Source organism: Scyliorhinus canicula, chromosome 13 (genome assembly GCF_902713615.1).
Source record: "Scyliorhinus canicula chromosome 13, sScyCan1.1, whole genome shotgun sequence".
Lineage (NCBI taxonomy): Eukaryota > Metazoa > Chordata > Chondrichthyes > Carcharhiniformes > Scyliorhinidae > Scyliorhinus > Scyliorhinus canicula.
In genome coordinates this window covers 101,194,389-101,209,635 of record NC_052158.1, presented here as the reverse complement: position 1 = coordinate 101,209,635, position 15,247 = coordinate 101,194,389, and the positions used below count along the sequence as shown (strand labels likewise).

The 15,247-nt window shown below is 44.3% G+C and overlaps 1 protein-coding gene across 14 annotated transcripts in view; it reads left to right on the top strand.

The window, feature by feature from the left end:
* The window catches only part of LOC119976272 (transient receptor potential cation channel subfamily V member 6-like), a 177,183-nt gene that overhangs the window by 59,799 nt on the left and 102,137 nt on the right, over positions 1–15,247 (top strand). For 10 of the 14 annotated variants that reach the window (XR_005462894.1, XR_005462895.1, XR_005462893.1 and 7 more), the window contains one exon: positions 12,427–12,521. Coding sequence is in view for 5 of the 14 variants with exons in the window: in XM_038816676.1 (XP_038672604.1) it covers positions 12,427–12,521 (95 nt within the window). In the remaining 9 variants the exon portion in view is untranslated. Of the gene's footprint in view, positions 1–9,405; positions 9,593–9,644; positions 9,688–12,188; positions 12,323–12,426; positions 12,522–15,247 lie in introns of those variants that run through there. The other 4 variants (XM_038816678.1, XM_038816680.1, XM_038816679.1 and 1 more) reach the window with 4 other exon arrangements.

Below are 15,247 nucleotides of genomic sequence, written 5' to 3'. Positions count from 1 at the left end.
CGTTTACAATTGGGTTGAGTGGGAATTCAAAATGCTTACATATATTTGCTATTGTGTGTTTTAAAAAGTATCAAACTTTGAATGTATTATTTATTCATGTTTTGAAACTTCCACAATTGCAGAGTAATAATTTTATTATATTTTGAGTATCTGGGCAAAATCTTAGCCCTAAAAGTAATACTAACCTGTACAACATTTAATTCTTCCCTAACTGTGTATAGTTTTTCAATCTCTGCTCTCATTTTGCTTCAACCTTTTCAGAATCTTCCCTTCGGTTGGCACGACTCATAGAAAGTTTGATGCCATCAATTAAATCTACTTTTTAAAAAAAAATCATCTCCCTCATCTTATTCTGGTTCTTAATGTTGGAGGTGCTTCTTTCATTAACTTAGTTTTTTTAACTACTTACGATATCCCCTTCATCTGATTCTACAAAATCTCATAGTTCATTGTTATCTTTCGATGCAGACTGTGCTGACAAATGGCTTGTCCTTTGCATTAATCTAGATATGGTAAACGTCTACAGAACTTTAGGGTAATTGTTTTTGCCAAAATAAAAGGCTATCAACCTTTTTTTTTACTGACTTATTTGTTTTGGACAGAGCTTTGGTTGGTGAATGATGTTTCCCCATGTAAACAAGACCATCAGACATAGGATCAGAATTAGGCCACTCTCTGTCTTAAAGATGCACAATGATTTGTACTCCATAGCCTTCTGCAACAAAGAGTTCCACAGATTCACTACCCTCTGGCTGAAGAAATTCCTCCTCCTCTCTGTTTTGAAGGATCATTCCTTTAGTCTGAGGTTGTGTCCTCTGGTTCGAGATTTTCTTACTAGTGGAAACATGCTCTCCACGTCCACTCTATCCAGGCCTTGCAGTATCCTGTTAGTTTCAATAAGATCCCCCCGCATCCTTCTAAACTCCAATGAGTACAGACCCAGAGTCCTCAACCACTCCTCATATGACAAGCTCTTTTTTCCGGGGATCATTCTTGTGAACCTCCTCTGGACCCTTTCCAAGGCCAGCACATCCTTCCTTCGATTATGGGGTCCAAAACTGCTCATAATACTCCAAATGGGGTCTGACCAGAACCTTATACAGCCTTAGACGTACGTCCCTGCTCTTGTATTCTCGCCTTCTCGACATGAATGCTTACATTGCATTTACCTTCCTAACTGCCGACTGAACCTGCACGATAACCTTAAGAGAATCATGAACAAGGATTCCCAGAGCCTTTTTGCTTCTGATTTCCTAAGAATTTCCCCATTTAGAAAATAGTCTATGCCTCCATTCCTCCTTCCAAAGTGCATAACTTCACACTTTTCCACATTGTCTTCCATCTTTGCCCACTCTCCTAGCCTGTCCAAGTCCTTCTTCAGCCCCCCTGCTTCCTCAATACTATCTGTCCCTCTGCATATCTTTGTATCATCTGCAAACTTAGCAACAGTGCCTTCAGTTCCTTCTTCCAGATCATTAATGTATATTGTGAAAAGTTGTGGTCCCAGCACTGACCCCTGAGGGACATCAATAGTCAGCGGCTGCCACCCTGAAAAAGACCCCTTTATCCCTACTTCTGCCAGTACTCCAGTCCTCTATCCATGCCAGGATCTTACCCTTAACACCAAGGGCTCTTAACCTATTTAACAGTGTCCTATGCGGCACTTGTCAAAGACCTTCTGGAAATTTTAATAAATCACGTCCACTTTGTCTAACTTCCTTGTTACCTCCTCAAAGAACTCTAACAGATTTATCAGACATGATCTCCCCTTGCCGAAGCCATGCTGACTCAGTCTTATTTTAGCATGCATTTCTAAGTACTCTGCAATCTAATCTTTAATAATGGACTCTAAAGTTTTACCAACGACTGACGTCAAGCTAACCAACCTATAATTTCCCGTCGTCTGCATCACTCTCTTCTTAAACACGGGTGTTCCATTAGCCATTTTCCAGTCCTCTGGGACCCTACCTGCCTCCAGCGATTCCTGAAAGATTATCACCAATGCCTCCAAACTCTCCTCAGCTATCTCCTTTAGAACACTGGGGTGTAATCCATCCAGTCCAGTTGGTTTATTCGCCTTCAGACCTTTCAGTTTCCCAAGAACCTTCTCCTTCATGATGACCATATGCCCCCTGATTCTCCTGGAGCTCTGGTATCCCACTGGTGTCATCCATCCTGATGACTGATGCAAAGTAACTTTTCAGTTCCTCTGCCATTTCTTTGTTTCCTTTTACTGCTTCTCCAGCCTGATTTTGCAGTGGTGCAGTGTTTATTCTTGCCTCTCTCTTACCATTATATATTGAAAATACTTTTCTTTTAAATTACTAGCTAGCTTACACTTATATTTCATCTTCACCCCCTTATTTCTTTTTTAGTTGTCCTCTGCTCACTTTTAAAGGTTTCCCAATCATCTGGATTCCCACTAATCAAAGAACAAAGAACAAAGAAAATTACAGCACAGGAACAGGCCCTTCGGCCCTCCCAGTCTGCGCTGATTCAGATCCTTTATCTAAACCTGTCCCCTATTTTCCAAGGTCTACTTCCCTCTGTTGCCGCCCGCTCATATACCTGTCTAGATGCCTCTTAAATGATGCTATCATGCCCGCCTCTACCACCTCCGCTGGTAAAGCGTTCCAGGCACCCACCACCCTCTGGTTAAAAACTTTCCACGCACATCTCCCTTAAACTTTCCCCCTCTCACCTTGAAATCGTGACCCCTTGTAACTGTCACCCCCACTCTTGGAAAAAGCTTGTTGCTATCCACCCTGTCCATACCTCTCATAATTTTGTATACCTCAATCAGGTCCCTTCTCAACCTCCGTCTTTCCAACAAAAACAATCCTAATCTGCTCAACCTTTCTTCATAGCTAGCACCCTCCATACCAGGCAACATCCTGGTGAACCTCCTCTGCACCCTCTCCAAAGCATCCACATCCTTCTGGTAATGTGGCGGCCAGAACTGCACGCAGTATTCCAAATGTGGCCTAACCAAAGTCCTATACAACTGTAACATGACCTGCCTACTCTTGTACTCAATACCCCGTCCGATGAAGGCAAGCATGCTGTATGCCTTCCTGACCACTCTATCAACCTGCGTTGCCACCTTCAGGGTACAATGGACCTGAACTCCCAGATCTCTCTGTACATCAATTTTCCCCAGAACCCTTCCATTGACCATATAGTCCGCTCTTGAATTTGATCTTCCAAAATGCATCACCTCGCATTTGCCTGGATTGAACTCCATCTGCCATTTCTCTGCCCAACTCTCCAATCTATCTATATTTTGTTGTATTCTCTGACAGTCCTCCTCGCTATCTGCAACTCCACCAATCTTAGTATCATCTGCAAACTTGCTAATCAGACCACCTATACCTTCCTCCAGGTCATTTATGTAGATCACAAACAACAGTGGTCCGAGCACGGATCCCTGTGGAACACCACTAGTCACCATTCTCCATTTTGAGACACTCCCTTCCACCACTACTCTCTGTCTCCTGTTGCCCAGCCAGTTCTTTATCCATCTAGCTAGTACACCCTGAACCCCATACAACTTCACTTTTGCCATCAACCTGCCATGGGAAACCTTATCAAACGCCTTACTAAAGTCCATGTATATGACATCTACAGCCCTTCCTTCATCAATTAACTTTGTCACGTCCTCAAAGAATTCTATTAGGTTTGTAAGACATGACCTTCCTTGCACAAAACCATGCTGCCTATCACTCATAAGTCTATTTTCTTCCAGATGTGAATAGATCCTATCCCTCGGTATCTTCTCCAACAGTTTGCCTACCACTGACGTCAAGCTCACAGGTCTGTAATTCCCTGGATTTTCCCTGCTACCCTTCTTAAACAAAGGGACAACATTAGCAATTCTCCAGTCCTCCGGGACCTCACCCGTGCTCAAGGATGCTGCAAAGATATCTGTTAAGGCCCCAGCTATTTCGACCCTTGCTTCCCTCATCAATCTGTGATAGATCCCATCCGGTCCTGGGGACTTGTCCACCTTAATGTCTTTTAGAATACCCAAAACTTCCCCTTTCCGTATGATAACTTGACCTAGAGTATTTAAACATCCATCCCTAGCCTCAACATCCGTCTTGTCCCTCTCCTTTGTGAATACCGATGCAAAGTACTCATTAAGAATCTCACCCATTTCCTCCGAGTCCACACATAAATTCCCTCTCTTGTCTTTGAGTGGGCCAATCCTTTCTCTAGTTACCCTCTTGCTCCTTACATACGAATAAAAGGCTTTGGGATTTTCCTTAACCCTGTTAGCCAAAGATATTTCATGACCCCTTTTAGCCCTTTTTATTGCGCGTTTGAGATTCGTCCTACTTTCCCGATATTCCGCCAAAGCTTCATCAGTTTTGAATCGCCTCGATCTTACATATGCTACTTTTTTCATCTTAGCTAGTCTCACAATTTCACCCGTCATCCATGGTTCCCTAATCTTGCCATTTCTATCTCCCATTTTCACAGGAACATGTCTGTCCTGCACTCTAATCAACCTTTCCTTAAAAGACTCCCACATTTCAAATGTGGATTTACCCTTAAACAGCTGCTCCCAATCCACATTCCCTAGCTCCTGCCGAATTTTGTTATACTCTGCCTTTCCCCAATTTAGCACTCTTCCTTTCGGACCACTCTTGTCCTTGTCCATGAGTATTCTAAAACTTACGGAATTATGATCGCTATTCCCAAAGTAATCACCGACTGAAACATCAACCACCTGGCCAGGATCATTCCCCAATACCAGGTCCAGTATGGCCCCTTCCCGAGTTGGACTATTTACATACTGCTCTAAAAAACTCTCCTGGATGCTCCTTACAAACTCTGCTCCATCTACGCCTCCAACACTACACAAATCCCATTCGATGTTGGGGAAGTTAAAATCTCCCATCACAACCACCCTATTGCTCCTACATTTTTCTATAATCTGTCTGCATATTTGTACCTCTACTTCATGCTCACTTTTGGGAGGCCTGTAGTAAAGTCCCAACAATGTTACTGCACCCTTCCTATTTCTTAGCTCCACCCATATTGCCTCAGTGCTCGAATCCTCTATCGTGCCCTCCTTAATCACAGCTGTGATATCATCTCTGACGAGTAATGCAACTCCTCCACCCCTTCTACCTCCCTCTCTATCCCTCCTGAAGCATCTATACCCTGGGATATTCAGTTGCCAGTCCTGCCCTTCCTTCAACCAAGTCTCAGTAATACCAATAACATCATATTCCCAGATACTGATCCAAGCCCTAAGTTCATCTGCCTTACCTGCTACACTTCTCGCATTAAAACAAATGCACGACAGGCCACCTGTCCCTTTGCGTTATCATCTCTTCCCTGTCGACTCTGCCCCTTAGTCACATGGAGTTTATTATCTCGTACTTTACCGGCTTTAGTTGCTGCTTCTTTACTGACCTCTAACTTCCTAATCTGGTTCCCATCCCCCTGCCACATTAGTTTAAAACCTCCCCAACAGTGTTAGCAAAAGCACCCCCTAGGACATTGGTTCCAGTCCTGCCCAGGTGTAGACCATCCGGTTTGTAATGGTCCCACCACCCCCAGAACCGGTTCCAATGTCCCAAAAATCAGAATCCCTCCGTCCTGCACCATCTCTCAAGCCACGTTTTCATACAGACTATTCTTGAATTTCTACTCTGACTGTCCCGTGGCACTGGTAGCAATCCTGAGATTACTACCTTTGAGGTCCTACTTTTTAACTTATCTCCTAACTCCCTAAATTCTGATTGTAGGACCTCATCCTTTTTTTTACCTATATCGTTGGTGCTTATATGCACCACGACAACTGGCTGTTCACCCTCCCCCTTTAGTATGTCCTGCAGCCGATCGGAGACATCCCTGACCCGAGCACCCGGGAGGCAACATACCATTCGGGAGTCTCGTTTTCGACCACAGAAACGCCTGTCTACTCCCTTTACAATTGAATCCCCTATGACTATAGCCCTGCCAGTCATTTTTCCCGCCCTTTTGTGCAGCAGAGCCAGCCACGGTGCCATGAGCCTGGCTACTACTGACTCCCGCTGGTGAGTCATCTTCCCCAACAGTATCCAAAATGGTATACCTGTTTTGGAGGGAGATTACCGCAGGGGACACCTGCACTGCCTTCCTGCTCTTTCTCTGCCTTTTGGTCACCCATTCCCTGTCTCCCTCACCAATCCTAATCTGCGGTGTGACCAACTCACTGAATGTGCTATCCACGACCTCCTCAGCATCGCGGATGCTCCAAAGTGAGTCCACCCGCAGCTCCAGAGCCGTCATGCGATCTAACAGGCGTTGCAGCTGGACACACTTCGCGCACATGAAGGAGTCAGGGGCATCGGCCGCGTCCCTAAACTCCCACATTGAGCACGAGGAGCATAACACGGGTCTGGGAATCCTCGTCACTTTGTATGCTTTTCCATTTGCTTTCATGCTGTCCTTGACTTCCCTCATCAGCCATGGCTGCCTTGTTCTCCCCTTTACATATTTCCTCCTCCTTGTGATGAATTTCTGTTATGCCTCCTGAATAACCCCTAAAAACCCCTACCACTGCTGTTCCACTGTCTTTCCTGCTAGGCTCCCCTTCCAATCAACTCTGGCCAGCTCTTCCCTCACGTCTTTGTAGTTACAATTAAATAAGGATAATACAGTTACATCGGGATTCCAGCTTCTCCCTTTCAAACTGCAGGGAATATTTTGTTATATTGTGGTCACTGCTCCCTAAGGGTTCCTTCACTTTAAGTTCCCAAATCAAGTCTGCCTCATTACACATCACCAAATCCAGAATTGCTTATTCCTTAGTAGGCTCTATCACAAGCTGCTCCAAAAAAATATCTTTTAGGCATTCCACAAATTCCTTTTCTTGGGATCCACTACACCTGGGAAGGGATTTCCGACCCCCCGCAGGGTCGGAGAATCGCTGGCGGGCCGCGCGAATTGCACCACGCCGCCCGACGTGATTCTCCGCAGAGCAGAGAATCAGCGCCATTGGGGCTAGCGAGGTCGGTGCGGTGCCGGTCGGGGTATGCGACGACTCTCCGGACCAGGCCGGCATGGGCCGTCGCGCCGATTCTCTAGCCCGGATGGGTCGAGCGGCCGTCATCAAAAAGCTGAGTCCCACTAGCGCCGTTCTAACATCCTCTGAGCCGGTGGGATCTCGGCCTTGAAGGGTCCGGGGGCAGCCTGTGGGGAGTGGAGGGGGTTTCCGCCATGGGGGGGTCTCCGTTGTGGCCTGGCCCGCGATCGGGACCCACCGATCGGCGGGCTGGCCTCTCTGTTCCCCGGCCTCCTTTCTTCTGCGCCGGCTCATGTTGCCCTGCACCATTTGGCGTCGAGGCCGGCACGGGGAAGAAGGCCACTGCGCATGTACTGGTTGGCGCCGGCCCAACTGCGCATGTGCGGACCCCGCGACGCCAGGTTCAGGCCGGGATCGGCAGCTGGAGTGGCATGCGCCACTCCAGCGCCATGCTAGCCCCCTGTGGGCTGAATGGGGTTGCTGAACGGGCGCTGACGCCTGAGTAAAACACTCCCATTTTTACGCCAGCGTCGGCACTTAGCCGCCTGATGGGAGAATCCTGCCCCGATTATCCCAGTCCACCCCCATATTGAATTCCACCATGATTATTGTAATATTGCAGTTTCTATCACCTGATTTATTTTCTGCCCCACAACCTGACTGCTCGGGGGCCTGGACATAACTCCCATCAGGGTCTTTTTATCTTTGCGATTCCACAACTCTACCCATACAGATTCTATGCCTTCTGATTCTATATCGCATCTTGCTGTCGAATTAACTTAATTCCTTACTAACAGTGCAACCCCGCCCATTTGCCTGTCCTTTCTCTAGGACACATACCCATGGATATTTAGATCCCAGCCCTGATCCCCTTGCAGTCACGTCTCTGTGGTGCCCACAACATTGTACCGGCCAATTTCAATGTGTGCAGCATGCTCATTTACCTTGTCCCATATTCTGCGTGCATTTGGGTACAACACCCTCCGCCCTGCATTGACCACCTCCTTACTCATATTTGTCATCTTTTGTGCTCTGCCTGATAGATTTCTGCCATCTTCTAAACTCTCTGTTCTATTACGTTGTCTGGAAACTTTACTAACCTCTCCTGAGCCCTCGGCTCCTTTAACTAGTTTAAAGTCCTCGCCATTAACCTGCGCTTCTACCATCTCCTTTAACTTTGATTTTCTAATTCTCCATATAACTGAACCCACCCACAACTATTTAGTTTAAAGCCCTATCTACAGCTCTAGTTATAAGATTCGGCAGGACTCTGGTCCCAGCAGATTCCGATTAAGACTGCCCCATCAGAACAGGTCCCCTCTTCCCCAATACTGGAGCCAATGTCCCATGAATTCAAACCCATTCCTTCCACACCAATCTTTCAACCACGCATTTATTCCTTAATCATTTTGACTCTGTACCCATTAGCTCATGGCTCAGGTAGTAATGCAGAGATTATTACCTTTTTGGTTCTGCTTTTTAAATTAGCTCCTAACTGTTCATATTCCATTAATAGTACCTATGTCCTTATTCTACCTCTGTCGTTGGTACCAATGTGAATCACGACAATTGGATCATTACCCTCCCACTCCAAGTTCCTCTGCATCCCAAATGAGATATCCTGAACCCGAGCACCAGGCAGGCAACACAGCCTTCGTGATTCTCAATCCTGGTCACAGAGAAGTGTCAATGCCCCTAACTATACTATCCACAATTGCAACTACATTTCTTTTCTCTCCCCCCACTTGAATGGCTCCCTGTACCACAGCGCTGAGGTCAGTTTACTCATCCTTGCTGCAGTCCCCGTTCCCGTCCTCACAGGGAGCAAGAATCTCAAACCTGTTGGACAAGATTTGGGGCTGAGACTCCTGCAAACCTACCTCCTGGATCCCTCTACCTGCCTCACTCGCAGCCACACCCTCCTGTCCCTGAGCACTGGCTGAATTCATGGTATTTAATCTAACGGGGTGTGACTGCCTCCTGGAACACAATGTCCAGGTACCTCTCCCCCTTCCTGATGTGTTGCAGTGTCTGAAGCTCATAATCCAGCTCATCAACTCTGAGCTGGAGTTCCTCGAGCAATCAATACTTACAGGCATGGTCACTGGGAACCACAATGCGGTCTACCAGCTCCCACATCATGCAGGAACAATACATCACGTGGCCCTTCATCCTTATTTTATTTAATTAGTTTTTAATTTGTTTTTTTAATATTTTTAAATTTAAACTTAAAATATTTCTTCTTATTACCTCTTCTGAAAGCAATTTATAACCTGTGATTTAAAATGGATTTTCAAATTTAGCACAGCTTCCCTATTAGTCAATAAAATAAAAGCCCTCCTGTAATGTCACTTTTTAGTTTTGTTTCCCAGTTGGAACTCAATGTCAGTTTCAGTGAATCAAGAGTAGCACTTGCCTTCCCAGACTGCACCCTGATTTCTCCCACTCACAGCTCCCGAAGTAAAGGCCTCAGAATCCCGGAGGTAAGTGTTTTTAGCACTTACCGTTCCACACTGCCCCCTGATTTCTCCCGCTCACAGCTCCCGAAGTGAAGGCCTCAGAATCCCGGAGGTAAGTGTTTTTTTTATAGCTCTCGTCTTCCCCCACACTATACTTTGATTTTTCCCTCTCACAGCTCCCGAAGTAAAGGCCTCAGAATCCCGGAGGTAAGTGTTTTTAGCACTTACCTTTCCACACTGCCCCCTGATTTCTCCCGCTCACAGCTCCCGGAGTGAAGGCCACAGAATCCCGGAGATAAGTGTTCTATAGCACTTACCGTTCCACACTGCCCCCTGATTTCTCCCGCACACAGCTCCCGAAGTGAAGGCCTCAGAATCCCGGAGGTAAGTGTTTTTTTATAGCTCTCGTCTTCCCCCACACTATACTTTGATTTTTCCCTCTCATAGTTCCTGGAGTAAAGGCCTCGGAATTCCGGAGGTAAGTTTTTTTTTATAGCACTTGCCTTCCCCCACGCTGCACCCTGATTTCTCCCGTTCACAGCTACCAAAGTGCAGCTGTTCAACATTCAACATTATCCTAGTACTGCAATTGAATTTTCAACTATTTCGGGGTGTATATAAACCGTTTAATAATGTTTTAATTGGATTCCGTGCAAAACTGTTTGCATGAATTTACAAGCAACAATTGCTAAATCTTACAGGAATTATTCAGGAAGATGAATGGGTTACTAAGGAAGATTTACTTTGACTTTGAGAAGTAATTTGGTAAATTTCTGCATGTGCTAATAAAGAATTAATGGCAGATTCATGAACTTGATGGCAAACAGACTTAGCAACAGAAAGTGGATGATAAAGATATGTGGAGGAAAAGTGACTAGTGGATTTCCCAGAGTTGGTTTTGGGTCACCTATAGATTCAACTGGTATCACATCTGGAATATTTACAAGGGGCTACTCCAAATATGCAGAACCTCTGGTGAAACAGCAAAAATAGCTAACAACACAAGTTTACATCACTATCCAAGAGTTCTGCTAAATTTACTGTTGGTCATTGGAAGAAATTAGCAGAAATTTTCTGCTTATGATTTTTAATGGTGTAAAATTTACTGTTGATATCATGCTGTTTGGAGATGGAAAGAAGAAAAGGATCTAAACAAATTAAATGGATGGCTTAAGATTTGGAATAAGGATTTTCATATGAATCAATATAAGGTTATGTATACAGGGGTGGTACAGTGGTTAGCACTTCTACCTCACAGCTCCAGAGACCCGGGTTCAATTCTGGGTGACTGTGTGGAGTTTGCACTTTCTCCCTGTGTCTGCGTGGGTTTCCTCCAGTTGCTCCAGTTTCCTCCCACAGTTCAAAGAAGTACAGGTTAGTGGATTGGCTATGCTAAAATGCCCCTTAGTGTTAGTGTCCAAACGGTTAGGTGGGGTTATGGAGGTCAGGTGAAGTCACGGGCTTAAGTAAGGTGCTCTTTCCAAGGGCCAGTGCAGACTCGATGGGCTGAATGGCCTCCTTCTGAATTGTAGGGATTCTATTCTATGATTCCATATTGGAAAAGAAACATGCAACATACATCTATGAAAAATAGGGAAGGAAAAGATTTGGGATAGTTATTCACCATGTAATGGGAATATTCAGTCAGTTCAAACCTTTTCAAAGCAAAACCTGAATATATCTCTGGTATGGCACAGTGGTTAGCACTGCTGCCTCAGAGCACCGGGGACCTGGTTTGGATTCTGGCTTTGGGTGACTGTCAGTGTGGAGTTTGCACATTCTCCCCATGTCTACATGGGTTTCTTCTCACAGTCCAAAGACGTGCAAGTTCGGTGAATTAGCCATGCTAAATTGCCCCTTAGGTTGGGGATGCAGGAATAGGAAGTGGTATTAGGCCTATGTAGTTTGGCCGTTCAAAGGGTCGGTGCAAACTTGATGGGCCAAATAGCGTCCTCCTGCACTGTAGGGATTCTATGAGCAGAAGTAGAACAGCGTCATGTGAATAATTGTAAGGCGATGTTTGGAACAATGTGCCACGTTTTGGACACCCTGGCAGGATTTGCCACCATTTTACATTAATGGTTATAAAATCATGGGCGAGGAGCTGTGGTACGTAATGGTAATGTACTGAAATGAAAGATCGAGGAGCCCACTTTAGGAAGAATTTGGCATACACACAGTTGGAGAACAGCGGTAAGAATTATCCTAGAACTCGGGACTTCATTTTATGAAGTGTAACTTCCAAGCTAAACATGTTTCTATTGTAGGAGAAAGGAATTGGGAAAGAGCATGATTGGTCGTCAAGTGCTGATAAGTGACAGTGTAACTTATTTGACTCCGTTTTTGAATGTAAAACTAAAGGGCATGAATAACAAATTGTTTACCTCAAGATCAGAAGGAATTCCAATGAGTACTGATTTCCTTCATTAAACTCCAGAAAAAGTAATTAACCTGTGTCTGTTAATGGCATTAAAAACTAATCGGGTAAAATTCTCCTTTTATGTTGTGTGGAACTGGATGGTTCCTGTGGCAGTTCATAGGATCAGATGACGGATAATAATGGATCAAGCAAATGAATAAAGTGTGATGTAAATTTAGGTATTATTGAATTCTGCTCAGTCTGATTCCTGAGGCAGAAGTGGGTGAATCTCATTGAATTGTTTTTCAGGCGAGGAAATGGTAAAATCCATGTCGGAACGGATATTTCTGCTTTGTAGAAGTAAAGAGTTTGATGGGCCGAAGGACAATTTCTAATTCCATTTTTTTTTTCTTATGTTCCTAGCAACGGTGAAACCAATTTCACCTTTCCATGTGGAATTTGCTACCAGTAGAATGACAACTTGTAACTATTTAGCCATGTGTTGCATTTATACTTTTAATTAACATTTAAAATCAACTTAAACTTTTAACTGTTGGATTACAAAAAGAAATGATTTCACTTTGCAGAACAGAAAGTCCCTTATTCAAAGCTGCAAGAGAAAATGATGTTGAAACCTTGAAGAATTTAATACAGGAAAAAAATGTAGACCCTTATGAGAGAGGTGAGTAAAATGTAGCTGCAGGTAGCAATATATTGCATAAAATACCACATGCCTCAAACCTGGCAAAGCTTTTGCACTGTAGCAAACTAGAAAATCTTTCAAGGGGCCTGAATTACAGCATTATTACACTGTAGCTCATTCAGTAATGCTGTGTATAAGTTTTGATATCTACCCTGAACAAAGATTGTGAATGAAAGGAGCCAGATTTCCACCATTGATCCAGAATACACTACCAAAGAAAACTGCAGACTTTGATCTGTCTCAATGCCCCTGCAAAGTTGGGGGCGAGACTGAATGATGGAATCACTGCAAAAACATGAATAACCATCGGACACTTGTGCAGTGTCAGTATTCCTGTATCTATAAAGACCCAGGGGAGAATATGTGTACTGTATTTCTGTGCCTAAACGCGATTGTGCACGTGTGGAGATAGAGATAGGCCCCTAGAATATCATTAATAGCTGCTGATAAGTTACAAAATTTTAAAACTGTACACCACAGGCAAAATATTAGCCACCCCACAGTGATGGTAACTTGATGGCATCTGGTTGCATGTTTAATATGTTGGGCCCATTGCAGAAGTTGGTATGCTAACTTCAACCATATGTAACAACAGTAACCCGTTACTCTATAAAATTAGAAATTTTCCATATTTTATTCACGTAACTCTGAATTTTGTGGAATAATGGAGAAGTATATGGAAAGTCAAGAGGACATTTTGTAGTCTGTAGCAAAGGTCTGGTCATGGCCTGGGGCATCACAAACCTATAGTCACTAAGTACAGCCTTTTCCATCGAGAAAGCATTCACAACGTTTTGTCCAGGATCCTGGGAAAGGTCGTTGAGTTAATGCACTTTTTTTACTCTTATACTTTGGAAGTACATAGAACATAGAACAGTACAGCACAGAACAGGCCCTTCGGCCCTCGATGTTGTGCCGAGCCATGATCACCCTACTCAAACCCACGTATCCACCCTATACCCGTAACCCAACAACACCCCCCCCCCCCCCCCCCCCCCCCCCCCCCCCCGTGAAGCATTTATGCTAACCACCATGCTACCGTGCTGCCCGTAGATGCAGAAACCTGCATATTGACCACTGGAATTGGAACTGATCACTCCAGAATGTGGGATAAATTGGCTGATACAAAAATAGAGTGAGACAGTGATAAAGAAAATGATGAGTATAATCAAGCTACACTAGAGCTGGCAACAATTATAATGACCGTATCAATCTTATCAAGCCAAGATTGCCTGGTGTGGAATCATTGACTGGACAGGGATATAAGCCCCCTTCTGAGTCAGTTTATTCCCTTAGCCACTCTGCTCCATTGCAATACTTGTTGAAGCCACCTTGATCTATTTGTTATGGTTTTGAGTTGCTCGTCTCCCTTGATTTTTACCTGATTTGATTTCTCTTCTACTAGTGGTATTTATCCCATATTATTTGCACTGACATAAAGAAAGGGGATAGGTAGATCATTTCATAGAATTTACAGTGCAGAAGGAGGCCATTCAGCCCATCGAGTCTGCACCGGCTCTTTGAAAGAGCACCCTACCCCAGCCCACACCTCCACCCTATCCCCATAACCCAGTAACCCCACCCAACACTAAGGGCAATTTTGAACACTAAGGGCAATTTAGCATGGCCAATCCACCTAACCTGCACATCTTTGGACTGTGGGAGGAAACCGGAGCACCCGAAGGAAACCCACGCACACATTGGGAGAATGTGCAGTCTCCACACAGTGACCCAAGCCAGGAATCGAACCTGGGACCCTGGAGCTGTGAAGCAATTGTGCTAACCACTATGTTACTGTGATTCCCATAGGGCACACATAATACCAACTGTTTATATCTGGATGCATTAGTCAGAAAAATCTCATCAGAATGAGATTAGGGAAAAAATGTGCAAGTAAGTCTATGTTTGCTGAAATTGTATCCTTGGACCAAAGTGAGAGCTTCTTTGTGAGATTGTAAACTGCAGCCACGTTAAGCAGCTTTTCAGCCATTTTACTGTCGAGATTGCATAAGTCAGTCACAGCAACAGAAAGAGTGCAGGAAATGGCAGCATTTGGATTAAGTCCTCTAGAAAAAGTTACTTGCAAAAGGTTAAGGGATGCATTAGGTTCATTCAAAGAACTGAAAGATAGGAAACAGCTTCCAGAAAAAGAATGAAGAAAATCAAATTTGCCTTTGCGGTGTGGAAATAAGGAAAATATATTCTCTTCTCAATGTCACTGGCAAAGTGAAACGGATAAACCACAGGATTATCATGAGAAGAGGTGAAAGGCATTCCATGATGTATTAAAATGTAAACTTCAAGAGCACAACATTTAACTGAAGAAAGCAAAAATGTGAAACCTGTCGGAAGTTTCAACACAACCCTTGTTGTGACAGCACTGTGAATATACTATTTCACAGGGTGAAAAAAATAACTGCCTTGCGGTTGAACTGTGAAATGGAAAACTTACTGCAAAATCTAAACTCAACCCTAACTTTGCATTTCAGAAAGTAATGCAGCATGCAAGGTAAGAGCAACTGTAAAAAAGCAACACATGATAATTAGAAATCATTCAGATAGAACAACAGATACAGAGTAAACCTCAGCAACCACAAAGCACGTCAGTTGAAATACACACTGAAGTAAATTCATGAAAGGAAGAAGAAACTTTCTGATAAACTGAAACCTTGCAAGAGATGCAGATCTTTTATGGACTTCCGAAG